The sequence below is a fragment of the Botrytis cinerea genome, chromosome 9, assembly GCF_000143535.2.
Source record: "Botrytis cinerea B05.10 chromosome 9, complete sequence".
Lineage (NCBI taxonomy): Eukaryota > Fungi > Ascomycota > Leotiomycetes > Helotiales > Sclerotiniaceae > Botrytis > Botrytis cinerea.
The window spans coordinates 2,465,295-2,491,162 of record NC_037318.1 but is presented as its reverse complement, the minus strand read 5'-3'; the positions used below and the strand labels follow the sequence as shown (position 1 = coordinate 2,491,162).

At 43.1% G+C, this 25,868-nt stretch overlaps 9 protein-coding genes across 13 annotated transcripts; 3 read left to right on the top strand and 6 right to left on the bottom strand.

The window, feature by feature from the left end:
- Positions 1 to 75: 75 nt before the first annotated feature.
- BCIN_09g07070 (hypothetical protein) lies at positions 76 to 2,067 on the bottom strand. The gene is made up of 3 exons (XM_024695346.1): positions 1,919 to 2,067; positions 1,373 to 1,859; positions 76 to 1,323 (listed from the first exon to the last, which is right to left on the bottom strand). The coding sequence occupies exons 2-3, from the start codon at positions 1,577 to 1,579 to the stop codon at positions 250 to 252; spliced, it is 1,281 nt and encodes a 426-aa protein (XP_024551140.1). The 5' UTR covers positions 1,580 to 1,859; positions 1,919 to 2,067; the 3' UTR covers positions 76 to 249.
- A 42-nt stretch (positions 2,068 to 2,109) lies between these two features.
- BCIN_09g07060 (hypothetical protein) lies at positions 2,110 to 6,563 on the bottom strand. Of its 2 annotated transcripts, XM_024695345.1 has the most exons (2): positions 4,553 to 6,563; positions 2,110 to 4,501 (listed from the first exon to the last, which is right to left on the bottom strand). In XM_024695345.1, exons 1-2 carry the CDS (start codon positions 5,975 to 5,977, stop codon positions 2,429 to 2,431), a joined length of 3,498 nt encoding a protein of 1,165 aa, XP_024551139.1. In that variant the 5' UTR covers positions 5,978 to 6,563; the 3' UTR covers positions 2,110 to 2,428. The 2 variants fall into 2 exon arrangements, with proteins under 2 accessions (XP_024551139.1, XP_024551138.1); XM_024695344.1 differs by having other exon boundaries at positions 2,110 to 6,563.
- A 112-nt stretch (positions 6,564 to 6,675) lies between these two features.
- Positions 6,676 to 7,847, top strand: Bclsm7. The gene is made up of 3 exons (XM_001545016.2): positions 6,676 to 7,024; positions 7,081 to 7,152; positions 7,207 to 7,847. The coding sequence occupies exons 1-3, from the start codon at positions 6,802 to 6,804 to the stop codon at positions 7,332 to 7,334; spliced, it is 423 nt and encodes a 140-aa protein (XP_001545066.1). The 5' UTR covers positions 6,676 to 6,801; the 3' UTR covers positions 7,335 to 7,847.
- Positions 7,848 to 8,617: 770 nt separating this feature from the next.
- BCIN_09g07040 (hypothetical protein) lies at positions 8,618 to 9,733 on the top strand. The gene has a single exon (XM_001553153.2). It carries the CDS (start codon positions 8,745 to 8,747, stop codon positions 9,687 to 9,689), a length of 945 nt encoding a protein of 314 aa, XP_001553203.2. The 5' UTR covers positions 8,618 to 8,744; the 3' UTR covers positions 9,690 to 9,733.
- Positions 9,734 to 9,742: 9 nt separating this feature from the next.
- BCIN_09g07030 (hypothetical protein) lies at positions 9,743 to 11,028 on the bottom strand. Its single transcript, XM_024695343.1, has 2 exons — positions 10,216 to 11,028; positions 9,743 to 10,152 (listed from the first exon to the last, which is right to left on the bottom strand). The coding sequence occupies exons 1-2, from the start codon at positions 10,527 to 10,529 to the stop codon at positions 9,927 to 9,929; spliced, it is 540 nt and encodes a 179-aa protein (XP_024551137.1). The 5' UTR covers positions 10,530 to 11,028; the 3' UTR covers positions 9,743 to 9,926.
- Positions 11,029 to 11,585: 557 nt separating this feature from the next.
- Positions 11,586 to 14,325, top strand: BCIN_09g07020 (hypothetical protein). The gene is made up of 3 exons (XM_001553155.2): positions 11,586 to 12,253; positions 12,362 to 13,491; positions 13,573 to 14,325. The coding sequence occupies exons 1-3, from the start codon at positions 12,022 to 12,024 to the stop codon at positions 13,783 to 13,785; spliced, it is 1,575 nt and encodes a 524-aa protein (XP_001553205.1). The 5' UTR covers positions 11,586 to 12,021; the 3' UTR covers positions 13,786 to 14,325.
- Positions 14,326 to 15,249: 924 nt separating this feature from the next.
- Positions 15,250 to 17,569, bottom strand: BCIN_09g07010 (hypothetical protein). Its single transcript, XM_001553157.2, has 3 exons — positions 17,072 to 17,569; positions 15,940 to 17,011; positions 15,250 to 15,879 (listed from the first exon to the last, which is right to left on the bottom strand). Exons 1-3 carry the CDS (start codon positions 17,264 to 17,266, stop codon positions 15,407 to 15,409), a joined length of 1,740 nt encoding a protein of 579 aa, XP_001553207.1. The 5' UTR covers positions 17,267 to 17,569; the 3' UTR covers positions 15,250 to 15,406.
- Positions 17,570 to 18,111: 542 nt separating this feature from the next.
- On the bottom strand, positions 18,112 to 21,084 carry BCIN_09g07000 (hypothetical protein). Its single transcript, XM_024695342.1, has 5 exons — positions 20,138 to 21,084; positions 19,974 to 20,044; positions 19,887 to 19,922; positions 19,453 to 19,824; positions 18,112 to 19,398 (listed from the first exon to the last, which is right to left on the bottom strand). The coding sequence occupies exons 1-5, from the start codon at positions 20,190 to 20,192 to the stop codon at positions 18,562 to 18,564; spliced, it is 1,371 nt and encodes a 456-aa protein (XP_024551136.1). The 5' UTR covers positions 20,193 to 21,084; the 3' UTR covers positions 18,112 to 18,561.
- A 104-nt stretch (positions 21,085 to 21,188) lies between these two features.
- On the bottom strand, positions 21,189 to 25,008 carry BCIN_09g06990 (hypothetical protein). Of its 4 annotated transcripts, XM_024695338.1 has the most exons (6): positions 24,294 to 25,008; positions 23,824 to 24,222; positions 22,895 to 23,734; positions 22,745 to 22,840; positions 22,598 to 22,696; positions 21,189 to 22,544 (listed from the first exon to the last, which is right to left on the bottom strand). In XM_024695338.1, the coding sequence occupies exons 1-6, from the start codon at positions 24,433 to 24,435 to the stop codon at positions 21,748 to 21,750; spliced, it is 2,373 nt and encodes a 790-aa protein (XP_024551135.1). In that variant the 5' UTR covers positions 24,436 to 25,008; the 3' UTR covers positions 21,189 to 21,747. The 4 variants fall into 4 exon arrangements, with proteins under 4 accessions (XP_024551135.1, XP_024551133.1, XP_024551134.1 ...); XM_024695340.1 differs by having other exon boundaries at positions 23,824 to 25,008; XM_024695341.1 differs by having other exon boundaries at positions 22,745 to 23,734.
- Between the last annotated feature and the right edge of the window lie 860 nt (positions 25,009 to 25,868).

Sequence of the window (25,868 nt, the reverse complement as noted above, 5' to 3'; positions counted from 1 at the left end):
TTATAAGAAGAGAAGATACAATTATCATAGCTATTTATCGAATCTTTTCCTAGATTTATTTTTTTTAATTCAAGATGATTGTGATTAACCTTGATTTATCAATAATAAAGAAACATCTAATCAATACAACTCAAGCTTTCAGTTTCGTACCACATGGTCTTCATTAAGTTATGAACCGCTTTTCAGCCTGAATGCCTCGAGATTCAAATTCCTGTTGTGCGTCATAAATGAAGGAAAAGACAAATGTGATCAATAGTAAAGCGCTTTCTGCCACCATTCACATTGCCCCCTCACCAAAGTATCAACAGAAATAGTTCCCAGAAACGATGAGTTGATACTCAAAACATTCGACTCGCTGCCATATAGAGGAAAATTAGGAACCCTCCTCCCATTCGGAGTACCAGTAGTCACGAAATTTATAATGTAATCTTGAAGAGAAAGTGCCGCACCTCCAAATACAGGTTTCCCATCCCATGTAACACTCCCAGGACCATTGTAAAATGTATATCCGACATCTTGTGCGTGCAGTGCTGGCGGTACATTGAATGAATAAACGTAGGATTTGTTTCCGACTTTGGCATTCAAGTATCTAGTATTGCATGTAAAACAGGACTCGGCACTAGTAACTGCTGCGCGCAACATCTCATTCGTATAACCGTATTTGCGATTGAATTGGTCAGGATAAAGTGCTAGGATATCATAAATTATCGATTCAGGAGCCCTTGGAAAGAACCACTTGAGATTGGTGATATAACCTGCTTGGCTTGAAATGTAGGGTGAAGTGAATAGAATACCTTCTTGATCATTTCTCCCTATCATTAATGCCAAAGAAGTGTGAAAATTCTTATCCGCTAAGACCTGACCAGGGAGTGCTGGTGCGAAGGTTCCATCAACAGTTGGACCAAATGTATAAAGACCATAAGGAGAGTTTGCAACGATGAAATCATTGACTTTAGCCAATGTCCGAGCATCGACGGTTCGTAAATCATCAATAGTTGCAATCGACCTATTCGAAAAGCTGCTTGCATATTTCAACACATAATATGAGATTCTTTCTTGTTCATAACTTCCTGGATTTGGTTGAAAACCTGGACTTTGTAAAATAGCTTTTTGAAATGGCGGGGGACCTCTCATTCCACCGTATGCAGTTATTTGATGTAGTATAGATCCACCTCCGGCCGATTCGCCCATGATAGTTACTCGGTTCCTGTCACCTCCAAATAAGTAAATGAACTCCTGGATCCACTCTAATGCTAGTCGTTGATCAAGCAGACCTGCATTTGCATTCCCATCCGTTTTCAGGAGTGGCCCACCTAGGAAACCCTGATAAAATTAGTATGCTCAAATTAAGAATAGTCATGATTATACTAACATAAAGACCAAGTCTGTAGTTTATAGAAACATAGACAAACTCTTCTCCTAAAACTATTGAGTTCTCAATTAATCCTGCTGGATTAGTTTCATGCTTGTATCCTCCAGTAAAACCACCACCATCAATCCAAACTAGGACAGGAGCACCAGGATCATCATCGCACGGCTCATCCTTCACAGCTTTATCAAAGATTGTAGTAGGTACCATCACATCCAATAACAAGCAGTCTTCGGATTGACTGGCATCATGCGAAGGTGGGTTATTGATGTCGAACCACTCTTGCTTTATCTCCTCCAACGGAATCCCATGAATATATTGCCATGCCGTCGATAACCAAAGAGGATGTGCTTGGTAACATGTTCTTGCTTCTTGGCCAGTATTTATAGTTCGATTGGCAGTCCGTGGTGGGATTGGTCTGGAAAAACATAGTGGGCCAACAGGAGCTTCTCCATACCGAATATTTGAGAAATTGTAGTATTCTCAATGGCTAGTGGTCGTGGAAAAGTTAGCTTTGAGAGAGACATGATCGAGATCTCAGCAACATACTTCAACAGTAGCTTGATTAACAGAATATCCCAGATCCACTACCGGCAATGACTTTCCTATTGCACCAACAAAAGACGTCCAGATGGCAAAGAGAATGATGAAAATGACCATCTTGGCTAGAAATTTTTTGAATTTGGTAGAAGTTACTCAGTTGACAAACGTGGGATAAATCAGAACGAAGCAATAATTTTTGGAAAGAAAGTGATATTCAAACGCGTTGGAATGAAAACATACAATGTGGCTGCTTTAAAGCATTCCTATAGATAAACTTTGCCAGTAATTTCTTGGGTGCTAATAATTCCTAGATGAAATTATTAAGATTAACGGAAACATGAATGAAAGATGGATAGCAACTACACATGGTGTAACTCATGCACACATCCTCTGAATAGCTCGTCTCGTGAATAAATCCTGTTTGATAAATATGATGTTTGTGCAGTATCAGGAACTCTTCATGCTCCAAATTCAAATTTATATATCAGAAAACAATGATACACTGTGTTGAAGAAGTCATGAACCATCCAAGACGCCCTTTCCCAATGCCCTCAAACTGCTTTCATATCTTCCCGGACTATGGTCTAACAGCATGCTTCCCCCAAACCTGACTTCACCGAACCTCTTCTCTACATCCCTCACGTATTTTAATACACTTCTAGTCGCTGGTTTACCTAATCCGTCTTCCCCTCTATGATTCTTTCCATCGCTCACATCACTTTTTCTTGTGAAAGCGTTTCGTTTCAAGACAGCCATACTCTCAATCACAAAAACTTCTCCAGGTGGTACTAGCTTATTGCTCAACATACAAGCTCGAAGCGCTTTAAGTGCAGCATATGCCCACGTATCTTCCTCTTCCTCATCAGTTCCATGACCAGATCGTCCGTACCATCTTTCAGCAAATGAATTACTCATTCCAGTCCATACCCTTCTCTTTACTTCGCCTTTCGCACCAGAATCATCGTTCTTGAATGCAAGAGCTACTGCTTGAAGATCGTGAAGCAGACCAAGGGAAAGATGAGGGACGAGATCGTTACCGTTCACAACTGTTGTGATGAGACCTCTAGTTGCAGATCGGAGAGATGGAGAAATCGTAGCAGGGGGGCCATAAGCATAGACATGGATTGATCGACCCGGTGGCAGTTGTAGTATTCGAGAAGAATCATTAGTAGCGTCATGAGATGTGGATAGATTTTCGGAATTATAGGAAGTAACGAATGATGTGCCGGAGCCAGCAGGCTCGGAAACCATGATGGCCAACAAAGTACTTACACCGCCACCTAATGAATGCCCACACATAATCAGACCATAACCTGAAAATTCCTCAAGCGCTGCCTTTATTGTGGCCATAACACGGCCTCCACCGCCATGAAGGAGTCTACGTGCAGATGCATGAATCCCCTTGTGGACTTTGTAAGCTTTACCACGCCAAATCAGTTCATCATAATCACAAGTCATATCGGCGAGAACATCTTCAAATCCTAGAGTACCACGACATGTGAGAACTATAGCTTGTGATTGATGATCTAGTGACACATAATGGACCATTGGAACGCCAGTATTTGTGAGTCCACTAGAATCAGTCCCACCTTGAGGATCAACAAATGAAGAAAGAAGAATAGTGTCGGCAGGCAGTTGTGTATGAGACGAAAATGATTGATGTTCGAGATGATGTATAGCATTAAGCTCTTGTCTTGTACTAGGATCCGAGATCCCCATTACTCGAAGAAAATTGGAACCGTAAGAAGCAGATGCAAATTTGACGAAACGAGTAATGTTTTGTATGAGATGGCGTTTTGGAAAAGTGCCATCAATCTTACCAGTCCGCACCAGGGAATCTAGTGCTTCCCTGCCCTCAAATATACCCTTTTCTCTTCTAAAATTTGGGATGAGACAAATCTCTGAATTATTTGTGTTCAATGTAAATATGCTTTCTTCATTTGAATGTGTGCGTCGATGGCTTTTGGGTGTCGAAAGTGAATTTTCGAGGGTCAAACCCCTCTCGGATAGTAGCCTCATAGCATTATTCTGGCCCATGAAACGATTCCTCGGGGTTGTTGGGGAATGAGAACGGCCTTGATCAAAAGAGTGGATTGAATATGTGTCAATTTGAGAAACCATTGAATCTTTTCGTTGTTCGTGAACCGTGTAATAACTAGTTCTAGAGGGAGTGCGTGGTAAATCGGGCTGAATCTTATCAAGATTTTCCGAAGTCAATGGGGTCTGATTTCCACGCAATGGTGTTGAGGAGCCTGCAGTACTTCTTGGCCGTTTCTGTGGAATTGATAGATGGGCTGGGGTAGATCTAACCGTTGACGCATGAGTGGGGTCTCTCCATGTTGAACGAGGCCGAGGCGGAAGTGTGGGTTTGCTGTCTTCTTTGATCCCATCCTTGTGGAACAGATTGGATAACTTGGTGCTAGATCGTCCACTCAAGGCCTGGCGAAAAGAACTTTTCTTATCTTCTCCTTCCACCGTTGTTTCATCGGTCTTTGATTTTTTAGATATTTGATTATTCGAAATCGGTTGAAGGAAATTCTGTTTAGAACTATCATCTGATGATGTTGGGCTGATAGGCTTTCTTGATCTCTTTTGATTTGCTAAGTTATCCGAAACCAAAGAAGATACTTCCGCACTTACTATACATTTCTCATCCAAAACTCCAGGAAGGGAAAGTCTGGGGATTTTTGATTTGCTACCAATCGTTCTTCTGCGAACAATGACAGGCGGGTATTCGTCTTGTATAGGCAAACCATCGTCTAGATAAGTCGCTTTGGGTATGTTTGAATAGGTGACGCTGCTGTCCTGGTCATCGGCCGAACCGTTATCACTTTCCACGTTCTTCTTAATATCTTGTAGTGATTCTTGTTCTGCGACACTCGTATTTCGCAATCTATTTCCTACTATCCCATACACGACTCTATATCTCGGTACTGATGTAATTTCTTGTTGTTTGCCCCCGGTGATTAGGTCCGCATTTTCAAGACGAATAGCATGTTCTTCTAGTATTTCCACTCCGGGAGGTGGCAAAAAAACAGGAGGCTCGAATCCTGAAACTTCCACAGTGATTGTTTTTATGGTTGTTGTGATGGTAGAGGTCGTAATGGAAACAGAGGCATCAGAAGGTAGAGACTGGATTAGCCTCTGTCTCAATACACTCTCCGCATTGTCCTTTCCAACATCAGCTTGGCTTGGCTCCTCTCTTTCAATCGTCTCTAACAGTTCACCACCTCTTGTATTCATGAAAGACAATTTGGTGGTATCTCCTTGAGTATTGGAGGAATCTCCTGATATCATACCAACCACATCCGCTCGCCGTCCATCATCAAGCACAACCACATCCCAAAGAACTTCCTCGTGTTTGTTTTCTCGGCATTCCAGGTCGGTCAATTTGCGACACCATCTTTGCAACAATGCCAACCCACAAATACCCAACAAGAGATCACCTACACTAACCTTCTCTCCTTCTGCTCCTGTGGCAGGGTTCTGGAACTCTCTGCGAATCAGTGTAATGATGCTTGCTATTGCTCTCGAAGAATCAGTCGAACCAAGAATCGAATCCAATGTACCCAGTAGCTGTTGTGAAATATCTGTAGCTGAAGACAAAGCTACAGAAGAAAAATGAAAACTAGTCGAAGCAGCGAATGATATTCCTGTAATAGTGGCGTGTAAATTCGCGATGCTTCGTTCCAATAGTCCTTCTGCTTCCAACCTTCCTAATTCTCCAGTACTCCGATTTGCAACGTCCTTTCCGGCACGATGTATTATTCCCTCTATAATAGCTCTACTGACTTCTAGCCCGGTGAGTGTTGTTACTCGTGCACCATCTATAGCAAGGCCCCCTATGAATGTGCCAAGTCGAATGTAAAGAGAAGATGATCTTGTCACCAGGCTAATTGCAGTGGCAATGGGCGCTGGGAGAAGCGTCGATTCTCGAATTATCTGCGGTAGACGTTGATGGTACAATACCGCATTTTCCTCTAGCCCGTCTATCTCCTCTGCCTCACGTTGCGGTTCTTCATTCAGAGCCTCTAGAGCTTGAGGCTCCAATTCTTTCAAACTCATCGATTGTGCTATGCGTGGCAAATTGAGGGTTTCGATTAGGTTTCGAGAATCAAGACTTTCTCGAAATTGACCCTACAGATTCATGATCGAAGTAGATGAAATTGAGGTCGCCGTACCTGACAGGACTGAGTAGTTGTGGTGCATATTATTTCTCATGATGTATGACGAAGATCATTGAATCGTGGCGGGGTGTTGACAACAGAATTGAATACCATTTGACATGTGATAATGCGTAATGGCCTTGGGAATGATGTTGTGATAGCAACCATACATGACAGTGAAGAATGCAAAGGTATTAAGAAATCGTACTTGGCTAAGGATGTGCACTCACCGTCTTGTAGAATAGAGACAGTTGCCAGTAAATCGATTTGATGGGAATGTGACTTTCGAGAAACCTCTGTAGAACTGGACACTCGACTTCAATATGATCACTGGGTTGGTCAAGCACAGGATTTTTATTTTCTTGTCAATCTTGAGAAGTAAAACGCCACATGCTCGTAGACATTATGTGAGTATTATATTGGTGAAGCAGAAGTGTTCCTGACATGTTGATGCTTCGTGTAAAATTGGAATGGTAATACATTCCATTGTATCGGCACCGCCCTTCCGCACTTACAAATATGTTCAGCCACAGCTTATGAGCTCAGCCTCGTCTCCACAGCCTTCCATATCAGCCACTTATGTCGCTTTATTCTAGCGGCTGACTTGCTTCAATTGCTGTAGCTTTCCATCACCAAAGTTCTAGAATTCTTTGGTACCGTCAATACTCCTCACATATCCCCCCCAACAGATAACAGACCGCATTTTCTCATACATGCGACACAATGTCTGAAAGGGGTCAAGGTCAACACAGAGGTGGCGGACGTGGAGGTGGTAGAGGTCATGGTGAACACAGAGGTGGCAGGGGAGCTGGTAGAGGAGGTCATGGTGGGGAGAGGGGTGGACATGGCGGGGGAAATTTTGAGAAACCAAAGAAAGAGAATATCTTGGACCTGGGAAAGTACATGGATAAGCAGGTCACAGTCAAGTTCAATGGTGGCAGACATGGTACGTTTTGATTTGCATTGGTAGACTCGAAAGTTACTAACACAAATCCTCCTTAGTGAAAGGCACATTGAAGGGTTATGATGCTCTGATGAATTTGGTATTGGATGATGTGGAGGAGAAGCTAACTGGTAAAGTGTATTTGTATTCTACCAAACCCATTTACTAACTGAAATCTTTCGCAGATGATGAAGGAACAGAAGCTTGGAGGTCATTGGGCTTAGTGGTTGCAAGAGGAACCTTACTCATTGGAATAAGTCCAGTTGATGGTAGCGAAGAAATTGCGAATCCTTTCGTACAACAAGAAGAATGAGAAGAATGAGAAGAGGGTAGAAGAGAATGTCAGGTGAAAGGGGATGAAATCCACAAGAACATCTCAATGCGCTTCAAGGAAAAGCCAGATACGCCCACACCAAACCCGATTGTTTACAAGCGCCACCCAAAATGATGCAGACATGATATCCGAAGGTTATTCAGGTGCAAGATATTTTGGGAATAATAAGACCATAAAGAATGAAACATGACGTTGAACATCTGGTCTTTCATGAATCGGACGATGTGATGTGATGCTACCAAATAGATTCGGCGGCGGGGAGTTAAAAGATCTTGTGATAGAATTTCAAGCAACCAACGATCCTCTGATCGTCTTGGGTACCCAATGCAGGTGCAATGAAGCCTAGCGGCTGCTTCGATAATCATGTTCTTGTTGTACAGTTTCCGAAAGATATCTGGAGTGATGAGTGAGTGCACTCTACGTTGAACACTCAACATCGCTTGAACGTTTGAACTGGCTCGAATAATTCCATTGGGCTTAAACATCTCATCAAACTCGAATACCTCTCTAGATTTGAATGTCTCCTTGGATTGGAATAAATTTTGTTCATTGAAAATTCCAGTCCTTGCCCAATCAGGGCGTCACAAAAATCATGACATAAATCAGCCAATCCCTCAATTGATTTTTTTGAACTGTACGAATGGGGCTCTGAAGCTGCGTGTTGGAGCTTCTAAATCTCGACTTCGTATAGTTCTTCACTATCTCCAACACAGTAATCTGCGATGAATATTGCAATGCTATCTACTTCGCCGGGCCCATTCTAATGTCCTAATTCCCCTCATGGATTGCATTTCATTCCTTGCCTGCAATTAGTTATGGTTTGTTATCCCATATCTCAGTGTACAAAAGAACACCTAGGTACACATTCCTCGCTTTTCTTTCAACTTGAGGTTCGTCAATGCATTTACATCTTGCATGAATGACTCGTACGGAATCCGGCCATGATTCGCTATACTTGTCCCTCTTTTCCTACGATCCCTGACCAACACCTGTTAATTCCCATGATAATTATCCACAATCAAGTGAAAGGGATTCACAGCATAAGTGGCATATTTTAAACGTCTCAATATCATCATGCCATTTCTGGCCGATGATGTGGGATGCAATAAAACATTTCGGGTGGTTATAAGATTTCCAGGCCAACAGCATTTTTGCGAGTTACCTTACCCCGTCTTGGAATGTGGTAGATATTTAACGCAGACTTCAAGTACTTATGACACCCTGTCGAACAATCTAGGGCTGAAGCAAATAAAACTTATGTCGGAGATTTAATTCATGTTTCGTTCATCACTATCCCTTTACTTTGAGAGATCTCAAGCCATTTCGCAACAGCAATTAGAAGTCTCAGGTTCCCATCGCCTTTCAGACTGCTGAAAAGCGCCAATATCGATGTCAAATCATACATTTCAGCGTAATGACGCGGTGGTAGCAACAAAGAGGCATCCGAATGTCAAAACGCAAGCTCCGATAGAATCCACGTACCAATTCGAAATTTTTCCACCACTTCAGCTTTACCCGCGAATACCGATGACTCCTATACCTAGTCATCAAACTACCGCTCATAAACTCGCGTCTTTACTTCAAGAAGTCGCTTCTGTAATGGACACGATTACTGGAGAAAAAATGATGTGTGGAGAGGAACTAGATGGTTTGGAAGGGGATGTACTTGGCGGTTTGACAGAGATGGTATTAATCATGGAAGAGGAAGTCGAGGGAATGATCGAGTTGGCTGATATTGTGGAAGAATATGTGGAAGAATTGGAGATGGCAGAGCTAGATGGGTGGGTTGCTGACCTTCCGCCTTTGAAAATTAATAGCGGAAGCACAGCAGGAGCGGGATACTGGGAATCTGAAAATAACACAATAAGTGTATGGGGAGGGAACCATAGTAGCTTATCCTTAGGGGATGGGAAAGAGAGTATTCGGATAGGACTGGATGATAATTTCAAGGGACGTATAAGCTTGGATGGATTCTTGGAGGAGGTTGAGGAGGATGTTTTGGGATGGAGAGTGAGGGGAATGTCCGTGAATTCCGACAGCTATGTGTCTGATGAACGGTCAGGGGTGGTTATTGGATCCGGGGTTTCTGTGCCCATCAGAATTAACAGGAAAGACGTGATCAAACCGACCCTCATCTCACTTCCTTCCAGAAAGATTGATCCAGAGACAAAATTTAGAGACTCCGCGTTGGGACTTGTGAGCCCTGCCGGCGTTACAAGAAAGCCAATCAAGAAGGAACCTCGAATGGTTATGAAGTCTAGTCCAATTGGATTGCGGACTGGTCCTGGGACCATCAGAAGAAAAAAAACGGTCAAAAAACCTCAATGGGTTTGAAGCAGCAGAAAATCACTAATGTATGAAAAGAAGACGAGGAAACAGAACCACAATAAATCTAATATGCATTGCTTTAAACTTCCTAGCAGTAGTTAATCCATTCCCAATCAAAACAAATCTGTCCATGGTATCCTTTTTATCTTCCATTTATAACGCTCGCTCTATGCTCAATTCCAAATCAAAATCCAACAAATTCGCTATGTCTGGAGATCCAAACTTATTATCTCAACGCTTGTTTCAATGATCATAATAATGAGCCATTTCCAAGCCCGCCCTCTTGAACCCACACTTTACATAAAATCCTTCATTAGCCTCACTGCAGTCTAATATGCTCTTATAACAACCGATCTTCTCCGCGATGAAATCCAGTGCTTGAATCATCTTCAATCCGAGTTTCTTTCCTTGCTGGTCTTTCGCTACGGCAATGTCTTCGATGTGGCCCACGAGACCGAGATTATGGATACTTTTCATTCAGTCAGTATTCGTTACTTCTCGGAATTCACCTCCTTAAACTAAATATACTCACAATTTCCTTTCCACAATCAAAGCACCTGTAGCAACAACCTTTCCCTGATCCTCAATAACTAAGAGGTAATAGCCACCCTTTCCTTGATTGTTGTACCAATCGTATCGCTCATTCCATTGCTCCTCGGTGATATCCCCAACAACAGTCAGAACCCGCAAAACGTCTAGAAATCCGCGGGCATAATCTGATTTTTGAAGGGCGCGGAGAGTATATGATTCAGGGAGAGATTTGGCGACTTCGGGGGAGACGAGCTCAGGCCCAAAAAGTCCTGCGGTGACTCCATTGGTGTCTGTAACTCCGTTGGTGGAAACCATTGTGTATTTGAGTGTAGTTTTCAGGGAGAGTATGCGAATGGAACCTAGAACAGCGAAGGTAGTTGTGAAGTCGATTCAGGGTATGATGTGTATTATCGGGATGAAGAATAAAGCGCGCGGCTGCCCCTTTTATATCAATGAATGAGATCTGCAAGACTACCTCGTAATTTTTAGTGAGTGGCAGTGCAGTGCGGAAAAGAAGAGAAAAGAAAAAGTATTGTTCTATTTAAGGAAGCTCACGGTAAGTGAAGTATTGAAACGATGGTAAAAAAACGAGTGTGGAAAATTGGTTGGAAGAGAAGTATGCTGGCTGTTTTGTATGCAGCTGAAGGGGTAACCCCAATGTATGTAAATATCGACCGTTTCCAATGGCGGGGCTTGAAAAGGCCTCAGCCTCGCCGATGGTTATTCATCATGAATTGTAGATTTGCACCTACCTACCTGGGCGTGATTGCGAATTTGAGGACAGAAACACGGCATAGTTGGTACATTTAGACTCGAATGATTGACTGAGTTTTATGAGTGGTGAATGAATGGAAATTTCAATATCTGCCCTGTCCTTGGTGTTGTTCTTTCAGTCCACCCAACTCATTGGCAAGTCAGGGGAGCTCAACACGCCCAAACATGTGCTGAATATCTCTCTTCAACAATTGCTCAATAGATAACAAACATGCAACGCTCCCAGGCAATCTCCAAGATGGACGAACGTCTAATCATGTCATGTCATGTCGGAGAGAAACGGGAATACATATATTTCAACCTGAACAGAGCTCCCTCTTTCAGTGGAGAGGGGAGGGAGCGGAATGTCGGAGGTTTTTCTCAGCCAAAATAGAACGGATGAGAAGAGATGATCTATATATATCCCTTGTACATCGAGACTATAAATAATAAGAAGGGAAGGGACAGATGGAGAATTGAGGCGCTCCTTTTAGAACCATTGTAGAGATGTATCTGAGGCTCAATTCAAGATAGCATTGATTCTTTTTATTTATTATTTGTAAAGCAGACATTCCAGCTCCAAACCATGGAGTGACACCTCTCTTAGTTGTTGAGTGGGATCGCTACAGTCAAATCTTCATCTCCTGAGTGGAAACCGAGCACGCCCAGGTAAACAACCGGGTGCTATCACGTGGATGTTTCTTTAAGGTTTAACTTTCAACCGAGGAAAGCGCGACCGGCGGAGGTCCATCTTCCGCTTTGTACAAAACAGTCCCTTCACAATCCTCCATCAAAACTTTGTTTACTTGCAACCACAACTCGTGTTGTCTTACTCCTATCAATCTACACTTCGAACTTCAATGTCACAATTGACTTGAAACCTTAACATCACCCTCCATTCCTCCCTCTGTTTGTTCTTAACTTGTTGTCACCTCTCCGCCTCTCCTACTTCTCCACCTTCCCCCTCCGCTCGTCATCATCTTTCCTCACCTACGTATTATCTACGTATAGATAACAATTCGCCATTCCACACGATTGAATTGCAGCGAAAATCATGGAACCTACAACGGAGTCCCAAGGTGAAAAACGAAAACGTAGCCCGGAAAGTTCAGGAAGTCAGGGCCATGGGCGCATCACACAAGTTCCTCGATTGGCCGAAAGCGCAACTCCAACAGCTGCTGCGCAAATCAACTATTTAGTCAAAGCTAGAAGCGATAAGCTTAAACTGGTCGAAGGAGATTCCGAAACGTTCGGAGATGTTTTGAGCATGTTGGACGAATATGAAGGTGTGTATACATATCACGTGTATTGATTTCCGCTCGGTGGGGGAGCAAGGGAGGAAGTTCTACTTGTGCGCGGTGACCATGGAGGGAATATAGTAATAACGTAGCTAGGTGTTCTTCAACGGCGCGAAAGTCTGGCATCCAACCTTGGCGCTAAACTTGTCGGCCCTTTACTATTGAAATCATTTGAAAAGCTTTTTGACGGTCCAATCAAAGTCATTCAAAGCTCCTATGCTCTCGAACAAACGCCAATTACCTGGTTGGAGGTTGTTTCTTTTGCGCGTAGTAATCCAGCAGACTTCATCCTTAGCGATGCATTACACAGCATGAAAGCTTGTCGGTTCTGGATTAATGGAGGTCAAGTCGAAATATCTGAAGACGATTATCGACTGATCATGTCAGGTGCTCCGGAAAGGATGATTCCAAGCCAACCTCTACCGGAAGATGAGGACTCTGAACTTGGTACCCTCCTCATTCTCGAAAATCGACTTACTATGTTAATCAAGAAGGCCGATGCAGTCGCTAGTAAAGCAAGACAACTCAACTACCATATGAAAGGCAGAAAGAATGCTATCAAGGCAAAGAAATCTCCCGAACAACCTACTGAATCCCCCCTTCCATTTGCATCTCAACCATTTTCTGCCGTCAATCGAAGCAGATCACCTGCTCCCTTAAATGGTGAAACTGCCAAGCTACAACAAGATCTGTTGGAACAATTCCATAGCCCAAGTCGTCGTCAATCGTTGCCATCTCAGCCAAGATCGAAGCAACCCCGGCCTAATAATTCTGAGCATTCCAACTTCCATTCTTTCAATGGTGCAGCTCCAGGCTCTGATCATCAACGAGCATCACAGCCACCATCTAACTCTGATGATGGGATCGAAGGACAGTATCGTGTTTTAATGGCTGCCAGGATTGAGAAACTCCACAAAGGAGATCCAATTACACCACCGTGCGATCGATGTCGACGTTTGCGATTTACATGCACCAAGCATATGACTGCTTGTGCTGCATGCACAAAGAAGCATGCCAAATGTTCTTGGAAGGATGTCAAGGATGGTGAACTCGAAGCAACTGCATCTGCATCTGCATCTGCACAGCGAGATTCTTGCGCTTCATCAGAAGATGGGTTGCTAATCGTTGATAAAAAGCACACACCAGAACGATCCACCTTGGCAACTACTAGTGGTGTTACTACTATCGCGGCAGGTGGAGCAAGTGGATCGAGTAGACAAATTCCTGTAAGTTGTCACATCTACTGACTATCTTTCTGCCACCCTTTTCACCAGTCAATTGCCCTACTAAATCCATAATTTTTATAGGCTCATGCACAGCACATATCAATGCTTTCTGGTCTAGAATCTGAATTGCGTCCTCAAAACGCCACAAAAATCAACAATCACGTCCCCAACATCACCGCCACTGTTCCAGTCAGATCACCACAATCAAAGCCAGAGCAAGAAAGAAGAGTCTCTGCCGAACACACATTATTAGCACAGATGGCTTCAGCTGCGGCTGCGGCTACTACTCAATGACAAAAGGATATTACGGGAGTAGCTCGATATGGACTAGAATATGAAAACGTCAGATCATCAGCAAAGATAGGATGACCGACTAAATTATCATCTCATGTTGGCATCTACATTTATCTTGGATATCATCTAGAGTTGGGGCTGCCAGCTCCATTAATATATTCCCGATTTTTGGAAGCAACGAATGATTAATAATTCTCTTGTTATGGCGTCCCGGGGCTATTTGTGGGGAGCTGCCCGCTGCTTATTGGAGGTTATTGGAGGTGCATTGTTAGTATGGAAAAATGGCGCGTATCTCAAGGTCCATTTGCGATGAGATATCAAAACGAAAAGCGCCCGGTTGATTATTATGGATGGTTCAAGGATTCATGGGCGCGTGTTTGGTATACCAGTTTCCTCTCCTTGGTCTACGCTAGTTTCTTTCTTTGGATCCTTTCTTAATGGGTTCAATTTTATTATCTAATGTTTGTGTTACATCCTTATGTGGTACTAGCTCACATCTATTATCTATTGTTTAGTCAAATAAGAATTGCTCGTCATTTATCTGCTTGGCTACTATAATGTTGATGATCTTTCCCATTTTTGGCACATCTGAAATCTTCCGTCCCCAGCTCATACCTTTTTATGTTATGCAGTATTATTGATCGCTCGAATGATCTTCATAGCTTATATGCCACCTTTTGCATCTCCCAGCTTTCGGGGCCACCGGTGGGCCCACCAACTCGATCTCGAAATAATTGATAGTTTTATAGTTGCCATGGACATTATGGATTCAGTCAATCTTTAAATATTTTTGTACCAATTGCATGAACCATAACAAAAATTTCAAAGATACTTGCATTCGAACCACGTGTCCTGGTACTTTTCTATTTAAAATACTTCACATCACAGGTTTGTTTCTTAACGAAATTCCTACGACACAAAGAAACCAACTTTGCATCGCAGGTCGTATGATTTCTCATGCCATCATGATATCAACTACGATCTTATTATGCTCATCTCTCTCTCTCTCTCTCTCTCTGAGTCAATTGCTGATATATCTAATTATATAAACATTTCTTGTTATGCTTATATCGTACCCAATGTTCTCATTATCTCCCAAAGGAAACAACCCCTTCATTTCACTTTAACATTTCGGCTAATGGTTTTATTCGACTCTCCAGGTATAGTTTCCTTGACTTTCAATCTTGTGACACCCTTCAGCAATCCGCTTTATGATGAAGTCGCCTTACTGATACCGAGTCCCCTTGGGTGTATTTATTTCATCGTTATATTTGCGGGGGGTGGAAGTGATTTCTGCTATGCTAATGAGGTAAAATAATAAATTCTGTGAGTGCTAGACTGAGTATGCGAAATCTAGACATTGGAAGGAGATCAGAAAGCGAGGTAAAATACAATGAAAATAGCATGTAATTTACCAATTATGTCTTCAAAGTTGAATGAGTGATAGCAAAAGAAAATGAGGCTTGTGAGAAGCTTTAGATTTCTCTTTATTAAGTCTTAAACTAAAATGCTCAGTATTGTCAGAATTCTAAAGTACATATGTATCCCAGTAGTAGGGGAATAATAAACTTTTCATTATCATGTCACGTACACACCGTATCATTAATGCCACTTCCAAGATCTAAATCGTATAACCCGCACTATTGAGTTGTCTTGGCTCACCTGCCGCCTCAAACGTTCCGTTTCCTAATCTCCTCAATGCCTGCGCAGTCGTACTTCCCACTGCTACAAACGAAATCGTTGCTCCGATTTCCTCAAAAAATGCAGTGGTCTCATTACTATATCCTTCGATGCCGAAAGTATCGGATCCATACTCAAAGTAAACGTTGTTAGGAGATAATTGATCGTGCAATCTTGGTTGACGGAGACTTTCGGCCGAAGTCATGTTTTGGTCGAGGACATGCCAGAGATGTTGGATTACTTCTGTGATGATACGGGAGCCACCTGCAGAGGCATGCGCAATGTAGACAGTACCGTTGGGGTATTCAACGATGGTTGGGGAGATGGAAGAGAGGGGTCGCTTGAAAGGTTGAATGAAGTTGGCTGGGGCGGGAGCATAACCGAATGCGTTGGTTGTGTTTGGGATAGAGAAATCTAGAGAATCATTAATATGATGCGGAAATACAAAAACTGAACTTGAATCAAGGATCTTACCATTCATTTCATTGTTCATAATGACACCTGTTTCTGGAACCATGAGTCTACTTCCAAACAATGTGTTAATGGTAGATGTCATGGCAATTGTGAGGCCGCTCTTATCAGCAGCAACGGAAGCTGATGTTCCATCATCGGAAAGAATGCCATAATTTTGAGGATTGTAAGCGGACACATTCAAAGTATGATATTTCTCGATTTGCGATCGAATTTCAACAGCTGTATCTTCCGATAGCATCTCCTGCTGATAACTTGTCAAGTTTGGTAGGAAAGTTGGATCTCCCAACAACGTTCTTTGACCATAAGCAAATCGCATTGCCTCATCTAAGTAATGAGTCGAGAAGTTCAGCTGACTTGGACTTGACATATCATACCCCTCAACAATGTTCAAGACACTGCAAACCACAGCACCGCTCGATGGAGCAGTTCCGCTATGAATTTTGAAGCCCCGATAATTAATATTTGAAGGGATTCTAGATTCGATAGTGTAATTTTTCAAATCCGAAAGTTCCATAGTTCCATTGGATTTTTGAAGTGCAACAATTGTAGAATTTGCAATGGCGCCTGTGTAGAATGCATCTGGGCCATATTCGGCAATGGATTCAAGTGTATTCGCATATCTTTTTCTTGTGAATAGGTCACCCAACTTGACTCTGGTCCCATTTGGTGCAAAGTCAATTGCCCAGGTTTCGTCATACGTCAAAAAATCGTAAGAAGATGTAGCAGAGGCCATGTAGCGGGCTAAATCAGCTGTAACATTGAAACCATAGCGAGCAACCTTAACTGCAGGTAGTACTACTTGTTTCCATGGCAATACTCCGTATTTTGTGTGGATGTGCTCGAGACCACGGAGTTCTCCTGGTACACCACTTGCCAAACCACCGTAGAGAGAGGCATCGGAGTTTGAGAGAGGAGGGGAATACATTGTTTCGAAAGCGGCGGCGGGAGCCATTTCACGGAAATCAATAAATTCGTAACTTCCATTGGCTGATCGTACAGTTGCAAAACCACCACCTCCAATACCGGAATGATACATTCCGACTACTCCGACACAGAGTTGTACGGCCACGATCTGATAGGGGTGTTAGCATGACTAAAAGTTGATCACAAATTTTGGTATGATTGAACTCACAGCATCAGCAGCATTTCCTCCGACTTTCAAAATATCAATACCAATGTCTGTGCAAATAGAACTTTCACTAGCAACGGCTCCATTCTTTCCATCATTAACTGAGGTCGAGTTTAGTGGTATCGATGTAGCTTTTATGGAAGGTAAGGCTGCTAAGGCGACACTGAGAACGTGAGGAAGACGACGAGGGAACAACATCTTGAAACTTCAAGCCGAAAATTTGTACAAAAAGGTGATGGCAATGGGGCCAAGAATGATGGCTATAAGGGTAGGAATACGACAATAATGAAGTTGGATGGAAGCTATTCCTGCGTTTCTCTAGTATTATATGAATAGGATTGGCATCGTCTTCACTGTTCTTGACAAGAGGGGTAGTACTGAAGTGTTAATTTCCAGCCAACGCTGAATGAATACTTATACAGATCAATCTAATTCATGAACACCGAAATCGGTTTGTCATTATCTAGAGTTATTGATAATGCAGGAACTTGCAGGTATATCTGACACCGCAACACAACGATAGGAATCATGGCTGAGCCGCGTAAGTTCCCCATCTAATGATTGGAAAAAACCTTGAATGAGTCTCATACGAGGTACTTGCTTGAAGATCTAATTGACTGTTCAGTTGTTATCTCATTGGCTTCCATCCTCACGTTGATATTAGACCCCGAGCCAAGGGTATTTCCGAGATGGCGGGGAGAGGTCAGGGGATTAACCTAATAAGGAAGCTCGAAGCTCGGGTGGGGTAAAGTTCGGCTCAAGCTAGATCCATACATCAACTGTATATTAGTGGGGTGTGTTGATAGGCGTTTTTTATAAGATTGATAGGCGGTTGATAATGAGTTCGCCCAATCTTTGTTAGATATGAGAATTTTGTCATAACTTTCCCATGACAAGTACTTGAATATGTACCTGCATAGTGATAATCTCGGATTCGGGACCGGAAATTCTCATAGATGGGATGAAGCATTGACGATACGATCCCAAAGTTTCCGGTGCCTTCCAGCCCTTTCAATCTACAATACACTTCGAACGTCTTAGCCTAAAATCATGCGGGGATTAACGTCAGAGGCGGATGGAGACCTTCTGACATACCACCTTGAGCGTTGGATGCATTCCAATCTATCAGCCTGCAAATGATGATTCCGCAGTGGGGAATGGGCTAACATACAGTGGGAATAGCATCAGAGCCCGATTGATCTAATACATTGATCCAATCCGTCCAATCTCTTGGACCAGTCCTGTGATTCAAGATGTGAAGGAAAATCGGATCGAAAGAATATAATCTCGATCTTAAATTGACAGCTACTACCACCCATTAAAACTCCGCTTAGTAATCTTATAACCCCAAGGTATCAAAATGCCGCTTCGCTCTCAACCCGAAAAGATCGCTCCAATATACATCCATCAAATCGTAAATGCATCAATTCTTCAATATCCACCCCAAGATCTGAAATCTCTTTACCCGTGCGTTATATATCCTTCAAAATCATCTAGTATCGATAGACAGGTTGCTTACCCTGAGCTACTGAGTATCTTGGCTCGTCGTCCTCATCATCTGATAACTGCTCATTAACTGCAGCATGCATTGTGACATTGCCTATACTACTATCTTGCCTTCCGACATAGCTCTTGGTTTCTTTGAATCCAGGGTGATATGGTTCGACACCAAGAGTATCATTGAACTGAGCAGTCGTTTTCGGTGGCGCATCAGATGGGAATGGTGGTCTCCTTGATGAGTTTGGCTCTGGGTCACTGAAAGGATTTCGTTCATCGTCCTCGTCATCCATAGGCGCGATATCTCCTGGTGGAGGAATCGGTGGCACTGATCTCTTACCATTACTTGGGACAGGTTTTGAAACTTGGTTGGGTGGCGGACCAGGTGGTGGTGTAAATCCCGAGCTTGTTCCTGCCGGAGGAGTACTATCTCCATTCCCAAGCCCCATGAGTTTCCGCGCATGTAGCACTGCTCTTTGATGTTGATTCATAGCTTTACTTAATTGTTCATTGGTCTCAATTAAGGTTTCCATGGTATCATTGTCCGGTGCTGGATTTTCTGAAACCATGTACGCTTGTACACTTCTGCTTGCAGATTGACAACGATCAGCAAATTCGCGGATAAGTTCATTAGCAAGAAGTTCGGAAGGAGGTGTAGATTGTACGACTTGGGAGAGGAGTTTTGCGGAAGTGCGTGCCTCTTCGATACGGGACGAGAGTTCGTGTGGAGGGGGAAGGCGATGAGTATGGTGATTTCGCCCGAAGTAATTTTGCGAATTAGGATCAAAGGGTGGAGCGATGAGGGTTCGCGGACCTGCCGGACCTGCCGGACCCTGCGATGTATTAGAAGAGTAAATTCGTCGACCATAATGCTTGGGGGAACTTGCTGCTACTTTCATCATTTTCTCTTGCTCTTTCTTCCACATCTCAATAAGAGGAGCCAATGTTTCATCGTTTGCCTTGTCTCTCGTGAATGTGATCAAAGTTTCCATCAATATCTGCTTAACACTTGGATCTCTTCCAGTTCTCAGAAGCTCCTTGACCGTTTGTACAAATTTCGCATCGATATTCCTCGTAAAGGTCATTCCAGGGTTATCGGTCAGGATCCGAATCAACATAATTGCATTATATTGTACGTAGGCTTTGCTGTGGTTGTCCTTGGAGAGGAACTTTCGAATATGGTAGGCGCATTCTTTCGCAGCTCCCGGAGAGGATTCTGCGGCTTCAACTATCGCAGGCAGATAACCAACTTCTTCACCCTGTAAAATGTTAGATATGCCACTTGGTGAAAGGAGATTCGCAGTCGAGTGAATGTACATACCGAACCATTTGGACCCCCAGATTCGCAGAACGAGCGCTGTATTACGATCAATACTATAACTTTCGGTCATTTTCGAGAGTAACATACAATATTTCTGGCTGCATTTGCTTCGGGTGTATCGTGCTGAGGGTCTCCAGTTTCTTCATTGGAGTCTTTGGCTAAAAGAGAGAATATCCATGGTCAGTCAAATTCAAATCAACGCCCTTACTTTATGGCGCATAAGTAGTGGAACTCCTCCGAGATCTACCTACATCGCTTCAGTGAACCCAGCATGCGATTCATGCCCATATTCTTCATGGCTTTCATGGCTGTGACTGCGAAAATTGACTTTGATAATCTGCGATACGTTCTATCTTTCTTGTAAACCGATGCCGGTGTCTTGTAGGGAATGTGATAGCGAGATGCGATGTACTGCGATAACGAAAGCCGTTGCTTAGATTATATCACCATAGGCTGTGGACCGTCGATGTTCTGCATGAAGTTTCAACTGATATTTTCGATACACAGTTTGTTTCGTTCTCTTGGATATTCTTCGAGATGTTTTCCTGTATATTAAATTTTCAAGGAAGGAAAGTAGATTTTTATTTGATGGGCGGTTATTTTTGGCAAGGCGGTAGAAGGCTGATATGATAGCAATTGATGGCAATTGATAGCAATTTGGAAAATGCAGCGGTGCGGCGTAGTTTTTATCAAATCCCAATCCGGTCAAAAATTTCAGTGTATCTCTTCAATTGGCAGGTAAGAATGAGAAGAGGAAGGCGAAGGGGAAGAAGGAGGAGACGGAGAATGGTCCTGTGAATGTTTCCGAATGGAAGATTTACTTTGAACTACTTGTACCGTGGATGGATTTTGTCGTCGACAATGATAGCTACTATGTCTGAAACGGCTTAAATACATCCTGAGGTACGATCCATATACTGGGACAAAGAACAAGAACCTGGCTACCTAACTACCTCCCCGCCAGCTTGTCCTCAAAGCCATCATGTGGCAATCAGTATCCAGTTTGAGTTCGTCACCTCGTCGTAACCCTCAACAGTCGCTTCACAAATCATCGCCGTCGCCAAGCAACACAGCCTTCCCCTCAAGATCACGGTATATCTCGTACTGCGTGCTGTGTACTGTGTATAATTGCATAGCGATGAAACAAACACGCCTCATCCTATCGACCTCGAGCGAACGCTAACATCCCCGGATTGCCGGATTGATTGGATGGTGGCTGAGCTTGTCGTCATTTGGAAAGTGGCCGCGATGTTATTAATAGGGCTCTGCAAATGTTCTTCAAGAGAGCCTGAACGCTGCAAGTGGAGAGAGCTCAAGGATAAATTGGCAAGCTTGCGGACCAGATCTGACACACCAACACCAACCTCAACCCCAATCTAGTGTTGAGGCTAATGACACGTCAAGAACACGTGGAGCTTGCAGAACACGTACTTTGACAGTTTGCCGCAGAATCACTTCATATGGAGGAGAAACCATACACCAGCAACGGTTGAGCTGGCATAAGATTACGAAGAGATTTGTCGTGGTGCGATTTCTGAAGTCTCCGAGTAGATCACGGGATGTCCTGTATCGATGCGAAGCTTATGGAGGAACGAATGTTGATATTCCTCCGTGAAGGAAGCTCTGCATTCATTCATACCCAAAAGGGATACATGGCACCGGGGGACTTTGGTGAGGAGCGTCGTGATACAACAGAGTGTGCAAGGCATTCCTACAATCTCACACGATAACCTTAGAGAGCGCACAACACAAGCAAGCAGGCTCTAGTTGTCGTGAAGAATTGAAACTCTGGGTTTGATGGTTGTATCATTATCATTACTATTCATTCCCGTTGGCGATTCATCTACTATCCCTCTCAATCTCACGATCCTCCAATGATCAAATTTCCACTCAATGGCAAATCCCTACTACTCGATCCAACCCAGATCCCATAACTTCCCTGTTGTAATACCCAACTTTGTTCCTCCACGCTCCACTCACTCAAATCCCTTCTCGTCAACTCAAATTCCACAACCGCGCTTTCTCCAACTGGTATGTTGACCTTCTCGAAACCTCTCAACTGTCTGACTGGTCCATTCGGAATACCGACATACAACTGTGCAACCTCCATGGCAGTCATTGTTCCGTTGTTTGACACAGTTGCTTGAACCTTTGCGACAACGTCCCAGAGAGACTGGGCTCCACCCTGAATGATGGTGGTAATTGGCGGGAAGTAAGCTGTGCTCGCATTCGAAACAACTGAGCTCGAAAGGTCGGAATACTCAAAAGTAGTGTATGTTAATCCGAATCCAAATTCAAATCTTGGAGTTATATTTTGAGCATCAAAATCGCGATAATCGAGATAAACACCCTCTGAAAAATCGCTCTGTGGGAATTGTGTATAAATACCCTCAGGTGCCGAGTGGTTATACACATTGTAATCTGACTCGTTCTTTGCGATCGTATATGGCAATTTACCGGAGAACGATTCAACACCGTACAACAATTTAACAAGTGCTCGACCACTATCTTGACCGGGCAGATGACCAAAAATCACGGCCGTGACGTTTGGATGCTCGATCCATTGATCAACCAGGCGTATCCCAACATTATGAATGGTCACAATTGTGTTATTGCATTTTGATGCAACATTATTTACCAAGGTATCAGAGAAGTCATCTGCATGTGTTAGTATTAGACTTCTCAAGTGCGGCAGGGAATGCTGAACTAACCATAAAGACCAGGTCTATCACTATTCTCGATAGAATATGCGTTGAGGAACACAAGGCAAGCATCCGAGCCGGCATCAACGTCGGGGTCAACGGAAACAACTATGATCTATGAGTAAGACTTAAAAACATAAAACGACATAAACTTACAGTCCCAGAAAATACTTGTGTCATCATTATAAGCTTGTTCCTGTAGCGCATCAAAAGGGGCAGAGATATATGGCGGGGCGTTTGAGCCGCTTCCACCTATACAGGTTGTTAACATGTGCTGTCTTGTTGGGTGTATCGAACTCATCTTACCTCCAGCAATAAGAGTACCGTTGCTTGCGATTTGCAATGAGATATCGATGGGAGTGTCAGTTATATTGAGATCCAAAATAGCTTCCATCCCATACGAATATCGGCTGTTTCCAATGTTACTCTGACTTGGCACCGGTGCATCGTACCCAAAGATAGAAAGCAATTCGGGCTTCTTAAGAGGAAGAGCATTGTTAATATTTTTAACCAAAACATGACCCTCCATTGCGCCACTCAAAAGAATTGGCTTTGACGAGGGATCTCGGGCATTGACTTTAGCATGTGGTGTCAAATATGAAGATGCCAAACCGAGTTCTGGGAAATCTTCATCTTGACCCATTTGATACCAACTGGCCACAATTCTAGTAGCCATATCGGTCAATCTTGACTCCGCAAGAGACCCATTTGCAACGGATGCTGTTAAATTTTCACCACTCACTCCCCAGAGGTCTGAGCTTGGCATGACAATATCCAATCCTGCCTCTGCTGCTGCATAACCAGCGTGCAATGCTCCCCAGTCACTTACAACGAATCCTTCAAATCCCAATTCGGTTTTTAAAAGTCCGTTTTGAGCTTTGCTGTTTTGGCAGGCATATGAATTGTTGAGTCGATTGTATGAACACATGACGCAGGCAGCTCCTGCATGAACAGTATCGGCAAATGGCCAAAGATATAATTCGTGCATTGTTTTATCATCGATGTTGGAGGAGACGGCAGAAACGTTGCCCGATGGATTTCGTTTATATTCTTGTTCATTTCCAATGAAATGCTTCACTGATGCTATTATGCCAGCATCTTGTATTCCGGAAACAGTTTGAGCGGCGAGCTTTCCTGAAAGATATGCTGTTTGTTATTAGCGAAATTCAGGTTGGCTCGAGACATTACCAAAAAGCGGATGACTCAGGGAATCTAGTGATGGAAAGAAAACTTACGATCAGTGCCCATCCCCTCCCAATTCCTTCCACCAATTGGAACTCTTCCAAAAGGGCCAACAACAGGACCGAGAGCAACATTGATGCCCTTTGCCTTGAATTCCCTTGCCATTTTGTACCCTCTGTGGTAAGTTAAATTTTTGTTCCAGCTTGCGCCCATGTGGACACCGCTAGGCCAGGAATTTACTAATTCCGTATCACGAAGACCGTTTCCGGCATCATTCATGCAGATACCTTTGAAATTAAGTCGCGGTACAGAACCTGTTAGGCCATTACAGCCGTTTAAGCCTTCTGATTGCCCAACTGTGAGGTTGGCTCTTTCCGCCATGGTCATTTGGGAAACCAGAGCAACAGCCTTGGAGTAGGCAGATGCCCATGATCCGTTTCCTGGCATTTCGGCTGTGGTATTTATAAGTCATTTGTCCAAAGATATATAGGGAATCAATCAAGATGCGAATATGGTAACTCACGAGATGGATACACAGGTGGAGATTGTCCATAGAAATATGTATCATCGGTAATAACATCCTGCGCGTTTGTGATACTTGGCCCACATAATGCAGTAGAAAGCAAGGCTGCACGAAGCAAACTCTTTGGATTAAGGGACTCCATTGTTTGCAACTGGTGTACAAGTGTAGTTCTGGAGATTGACGTGGGATTTTCTAGCTTTTATGTACCTGGAATCCGGGAACCAGTACAGCAATTTTGATGCCATTTGATTTTTCTCACTCACGAGGGCATCTATTAAGTCCACTCTTCATACCAACATATCCATTCCGTCCACCATGAGTCCCAAGAACCATGAGTTCTAAGAGCTAATGTGCTCAAAATCTCAAGTGATTGGACAGAACCGAACGGGTACGCCTGCACAATGTGACCGAGAACTCTACCAACCATTAAGATCAAGCTTCGGACAACGGATAGCAAGAACGGCTGATCGAAATTGTAGCATCTTCAAAAATTTCAAGGTCGAAGATGGGGTAAAGCTTCGAACTTGACAGTATACGGTGAAGGAAATGTCGATCTCATCCCCGTACCCCTCAACCCCACAACCCCACACTTGAAATTTCTGGTAGAATTTACTCTCTTTAGCGGGGACTGGTGGACGGAAAATCGAATACATACAATCTTCAGATTATTAAAATTTGCCGTTCTTATTTGGTTGAGAATATTGAAACATTGGTCGTATGCAGTTGTTGATAGTTTCATCAAATCTTACAAAAATTTCTATATTATTATCCAATTTCGAAAAACGAAGTCGTTTCGGAAAGTGTTTCGATTTTGAAGAGTTTGATGTGCCCATCTTTCAGTCCAGTTGGAGAGACTTCAAAATTTCAGATCAGTCATAAGAAATTCTACTCTCGGCATCGGATATTTAGTAAGACCAGCAAGGTTTACTTGATCATTTGAGAAATTGCTATCAATTTCCGTCCACCTCGTATATGACATTTTTGCTCAAGAATATCAGCAAGTGTATTGATATCCACGTATTTGATCTGCATCAGTGTGGAAATCATGACCTGTATAAAAAGCTCTCTCCTATCCTCGGCGTGCTCGGCGGTATTTTTTGTAGCGAAACCATTTCCATCACCGGGTACATGCCGGCAACCAGGCTTTTGGTGATTATACCTTCCAGTGCTTCCATCCCGAGCTTTTAGCCTGTTAGTATCAACTTGGCATTCATCCCATTCAGGGTTTGGTAAGTGTGTGTCTATGCGCGCTCGATTGTTAGTGTTCGTGAGCTGGCATACTCCATTCGAAACACAACAAAGATGTTCTTGTAGTTTCATCTTCTCTCACCAAAATAATATGAACGAAGTCCTCATTTTACTGTGAAAGTCTTCTCTTTCAATGAAGTCAGTCTACCTTTTTAATATGGCATTCCATGAGGACCTGTTCTTATTGGGGAATGATTTCTAGAAATGAAGTTATACAGCCAAGCTACTTCGATATTAGTCTCTTGTTAGCATTCACCTTTAAGCCTACATACTTGTAACATTTTTCGTAGATTGATTTTTGATTTGAGTGAGATTTTTTTCTTTATG